This window comes from Dermacentor albipictus, chromosome 1 (assembly GCF_038994185.2).
Source record: "Dermacentor albipictus isolate Rhodes 1998 colony chromosome 1, USDA_Dalb.pri_finalv2, whole genome shotgun sequence".
NCBI classification, from domain to species: domain Eukaryota; kingdom Metazoa; phylum Arthropoda; class Arachnida; order Ixodida; family Ixodidae; genus Dermacentor; species Dermacentor albipictus.
This window is the reverse complement of record NC_091821.1, coordinates 446,756,075-446,761,122: the sequence shown is the minus strand read 5'-3', so window position 1 is coordinate 446,761,122 and position 5,048 is coordinate 446,756,075. Positions and strand designations below refer to the sequence as shown.

Genomic DNA, 5,048 nt, shown 5'->3' with positions numbered 1-5,048 from the left:
GGAGGCTGTCATGAGTAAGGAGGCTCCAACAAACGTTACTCTATGATGACGTCACTTTCAAGGTGATGATGTGTCCGAGTGTTCTCGCGGAAAGATAAGAAAATGGTCGCAGCTGGGACAGAGCAGCTAGTCAATGACCCATTGCAATGACAAGAAACTAGGCTTTGCGTGGGTGTGTTTCGAAACGCGCATTATCGGATGATAATAGAGTACATGCATATTTTGTTACATAAGGCACAGATGTTCTTTTTCTCTCAAGTTAATGTCTGGGAGCTATATATGAAGCACTGGAAATTCTCTTTGGTGCCAGTTTCAGCTTGTTTTCTCGAGACATCAAAGAAGTGTCAAGTGCAAAAAAATATTTAGGCAGACAACACTACAACTGATATTTAGTAACGTTCACTGTGAGCAAGAGCTCGTTCATTAGGAAACATTTAAAGGAACGCGACAGCCTTTTATTCCAGGTAAACATGACAATTGTTTTATGCGTAGGTTTTGCTGTGGTTCTAGGGGAAACTGCATATGTTTGGCGTATTTTATTGCAGTGGATGAAGCCACGTTCCTGTTCTCGCAATTTCTGCATATAAATTTTTTCTCTTCTCGTCTAGGCGAAATGCATCTTCGATCTACATGGTGTGCAATTGTTCTTCTGGCCATTGGTGAGTCAGAATTTTGAGCTATACTAACATAAAAGACTGCGTTATAAACGCTTTGCTTTCAACGATGATAACATACAACGCAATCTTTAAAAAGCAAATGCTACGCTAATGAAAAGTGGGCATGCGTTCAAATATTGTCGTAATTATCAGTAATTGTTCAATGGATAAATCGTTTTCTCTGCACTGACGCAGGTGTTCCCGGGCACGCCACTGTTACCAACTTCACTGAGACGAGTTACGACATGGGTGAAGAAGCGCAGAAAATTGGTCAAGTTATGAAGGAGTTCAGTAGAAGGATGATGGTCGTCCTTCGAAACCAGTCAAACGTTGACGATGAGGTGAGTCCTTGGTTTGAATTAGGAGCGTGGACGCCCGTAAGGCAAGCATTGTTGAGTTGTGGCCGATTTCTGGTTTTGACATGGGGCTTCGGCTGTGACTATGTGGCATAGGTTCTTGCGAACATCTCCTCTGTAACTGGTATTAGTACACCACTGTTTGGCTGTTTAGGGAGTTGATGGCTGTTTATATGTTCGTAAACATTTGACTAGACAATCGTACACAACAAAATCACCTAACAAGCGTTGCCTATGTATTACCCTAGCTTAAGTTTTCATTATTCACTCACCCATTACTGCAGCTAGGAAGCTTGTTAACTGCAACAAAAAATAAGAAGGCCTCTTTTGTTACTCGCTACAAAAACCTAGGCATAGCAGCTAGTAGGGCAATTCTATGTCAAAAAAAGGAGTTCTACAATTTGTACACAGTTCTTCGCAAGTGCAAAATATAGGATGTACAGCATAGAGTAACTTTTTCTTCCTACATTTTTAGTCAGCTATAAGAAAAATTCATGCACAGTGAAATAAAACTCGCTTGTAAAATATTCGAATATTTTATCTGGCTGCTTTTTCTAGCCGTTAGGAGTCTCTGGCCCTTAGGACTTGCACAAAGGAACATTTTCCTTCTAAAGAGCTGCTTTTTATTGGCACTGGCAGCCGTTGTCATCTAAGTGGCAGGAAATGCTAGCGCTCGTCAGTTAAAAGGCACTTTTGCAAAGGAGGACCTTTGTGAACGTAGGACCGAATTGCGGTCACTTTGCAGGCGCATCCGATGGTACTTACATTGTCTTAGCTGGAATCAAACTAATTGATTTAGCTTAGTATGCGAAGAAGTTGCAGAAATGCTAATGTTAAGCATTGTTATGGTTGCATTCACATAATCGTTTCATCTACAATCCGAACGAACAACGTACAGCCCTATGAGTATTGAAAACGAGGCAAACTTTACAAGCTACTTTAAGTATGATCATTACTTTAGAATGACTTAGCATCGATAATAGAATTTGATTGGCAAGAAACATCTAACCCTCGCACAAAAAAACAGATGCTCGCATGACGCTAAAAATGTTCTATTCATTCGCAAGCCTGATGCTCAAGAAAGGCTGACTTTCACTGAGCCACTCATGCCAACTGCATAATCATTAACGCGACAAGTGCCTTTCGCTAAAGCACTCAACATGACATAAAATTGAACACATAGGGTGTTCCTTATTTACTGAGGCTTGTTTCCGGCCAATCCTGATACGTACTTGTATTGCTAAAGATGATCTGAAACGCACTGGTTGGCAGTTGAAAATACGGCATTGTCACAATGCAGTGCAACCGCTGCGCATTTAGGTTTACTTTTCTGCACTGACATTGATAACCTTTGGGGGAAAAAACGGTAAGTGTGACTTAAGTTATAATTTATAATTGCTGTCTTTATTTCGCGGGCTGCACCTCAACTTCATTAACCGTGATTACAGGAGCTCTGTGGCAAGTATAAGGACATCATTACCGAGGCCCTCGATGCTGTAAAAGACCTCGATCCCTTCGAACCTGGAAAGATGCAGCAGGCGCGCGACGCCATAGAAGCCATCCTTCTAAGAAATCAAAACAGGACTGCCTTCGAGGACATGAACCGTTTCGGTGCTTTCATGAAGGTTCTCGGAGATGACATCACTGACATCGGCCAGCAGTTTATCGACCGAGGCATCCAACTGTGCGGAAACATTGTAATCGAAGATGGACTGACAGACTTTGAGAAGAACAACTTTGAGCACTGCGCCAACGTCTTCAAACTGAGCTCAATGCAAAACTGGAAAGAATAAAGTTCATCATAGTGGATAAATTTTTCTAAAATACCAAGGATGTACCTCTGGTGCGCGGAAAAAGAAATCACATTGAGCTTGATAGATCCTTCGTGATTGCATGTTTTGGTCACGTATGTGATAGTAGCACAAAGATATGTTCCGCTGCATAGCGAAAAACATAAGATTCAGTCTTCTAGGTCCTGCGTGGCTAGACGTTCTGATCAAGTGCATAAGAGCCAAACATATGGCATACCAAAAACTGCTCCCATTATTATTTTCTTTTTAGTTTGTTCTAGAATATAGTTGTTTCTTAAAAAAACGTGTTCACTGTATTGCCTAATTTTTTTTACTAACAGTTGATGTTCGTAGTGCTTGAAAAGTTTTTAGGGCTTGAATGGTGTGAAAAAGCGACAACTATCACACTTGGACTTTCAAATTTGTAAAAGACAGGAATTGTCAAGATTTCGCGGGCGGTAATGAATCACAGGTAAATATTTCGGAAAAGTCTGCCTGTTTGGGCACAACTGATTCTAGGAACCAAAACTTATTTTAAAAGCCCGAAGTTTGGGAGCCTGATCGGCTCCATTACCAGGGGTGAAACGGCGTGAGGCGCAGCAGTGCTTAAAGGCTTTCTGGCGCTTTGTCAGGTGCGCAGATACTTTTCGTACAACTAAAGCGTAAACGGCGGGATGTGTTCCTGGCTTAGCCGGATTGATCTTACCTGGCACCTTCTGAATGTTCCATCATTCAAAAAGCAGCCGGTGCCGGTGGTTGTTTCCTTTCTCCAATACGGCAGCACCGTCAGAGCAGATCCGGTGATCAAAAAGCCGGCAGCGTTCTGCTAGAGCAATGTGTCCTCTGTTTAGGTGGTGAAGGTTATACTTGTGCTGACGAATTATATCCGAGAAGTTTTGGAGCACAGTTCTTATACGCTCGTTCCTGTAGCGAGCGTTGATGTTGGCGTCGGCGTAATCGACCGAACGAGCACATCGAAGTAGGAAAGAGCTAACGCGGACCGTAGTTGCGGATGTCAGACGCGAGGAGGAAAGCCGATGAGTAGGGAAGGGCAAGAACGTGTTAACTAAAACGTAGTACGGCGACGATGGCTAGGAGATGGTGTCCCAGTAGGACACGTAGTCTGGGAGGTCTGTTGGCGGCGCACGCCGTTGCTCGTGCCCACGTGTTACCGACGCGCTGCATTTTGAAGTATCCAGTTCAGCAAAGCAGTCAAGCCAAACTTCGCTTGGTTTACAACGTTCAGCACGAGAAAGATTGTCGAGAGATTTGCGAATATATCACGAAATGAAAATGCGGCTAGAGCTGAGCTCAAATTTCGCATTAAGAAGTACTCGTAATCGTCGAAAATTTTTTTTAGTCTCTCCAATATACGAAGCAGGACACTCGGTGTAGCGAAATGGATACACACTGATAGAAACGCAACTTTCTGGATGAGGAAGGAGGCTGCCGACCATAGAGAGAGGCTTGTGAGCGACATCAACCCCTGCCCCATGCAGTACACCGGCTAATCTCTCGCTCATGCCTCGAGCATTTAGTATCGAGAGACGGCGCCGTTGCCTCGATGGTGCGATAGTCGCCCTCTTCCTTTCATTCTCGTACCATCGGTGGTGGAAGTGGGGAATAAATGCCTCTATGTAATCGTTCATCCTTAGGTCACGGTTTAATGTGTTCTTTTCCACCCCTATCTAGGTGCGGAGACGAGTGAATTCGCTCGGCTATCTTGATGAGGCTTCGTGTTACCAATTTTGGATGGAGGTATGCTTCTGTTTAATTCACAGACAGCATGGTTCGCCATTTGTCTATAACGAAGGCGATATCTGGGAGCACTTAGTACATGCAGCCAATCTGTGCAGATTCCTCTAAATGTGAAGGAACCAAGGTAAGGCAATTTGAGAAATACTGAAACTGAAGCAGAAATAATTTATGTTTATTGTTTCTTCAATAAAATTTTAAGGCGAAAGCCTCTAGTAGCTCATTTCGTGATGGCCTTGGAAAAGAAGCGGCGTCCAATCAAGTGGTACAAAAAAAGACCCGTGACCTTCTTCGAGCGAGGGGCGGGTGGAGAGGGCAACGAGCGGTGCGCGCAGACAGACAAGCAAGTTCTGCGTTTTTGACGTCAAGTGCGGCAGTGGCGGCCGTGGCGGCAGTTCACTATGAAGGGACAGAGACGGCGATGGAGGACGCTCATCCGAGCCCTAGCGGTATCCGCGGTAGGCCTCGGATGCTCGCCAAGCGTGAAACAA

At 44.1% G+C, this 5,048-nt stretch overlaps 1 protein-coding gene across 1 annotated transcript; it reads left to right on the top strand.

The window, feature by feature from the left end:
* Positions 1 to 318: 318 nt before the first annotated feature.
* Positions 319 to 3,041, top strand: LOC135915370 (uncharacterized). The gene is made up of 4 exons (XM_065448406.2): positions 319 to 464; positions 609 to 659; positions 852 to 997; positions 2,461 to 3,041. Exons 2-4 carry the CDS (start codon positions 614 to 616, stop codon positions 2,803 to 2,805), a joined length of 537 nt encoding a protein of 178 aa, XP_065304478.1. The 5' UTR covers positions 319 to 464; positions 609 to 613; the 3' UTR covers positions 2,806 to 3,041.
* Positions 3,042 to 5,048: the final 2,007 nt, after the last annotated feature.

Excerpts from the sequence above, each read along its gene's own strand:
- LOC135915370 (XM_065448406.2), top strand. The coding sequence starts at position 614 with ATGCATCTTCGATCTACATGGTGTGCAATTGTTCTTCTGGCCATTG. Across the intron at positions 660-851 it reads AATTGTTCTTCTGGCCATTG|GTGTTCCCGGGCACGCCACT; the intron begins GTGAGTCAGAAT and ends GCACTGACGCAG. Across the intron at positions 998-2,460 it reads AGTCAAACGTTGACGATGAG|GAGCTCTGTGGCAAGTATAA; the intron begins GTGAGTCCTTGG and ends CCGTGATTACAG.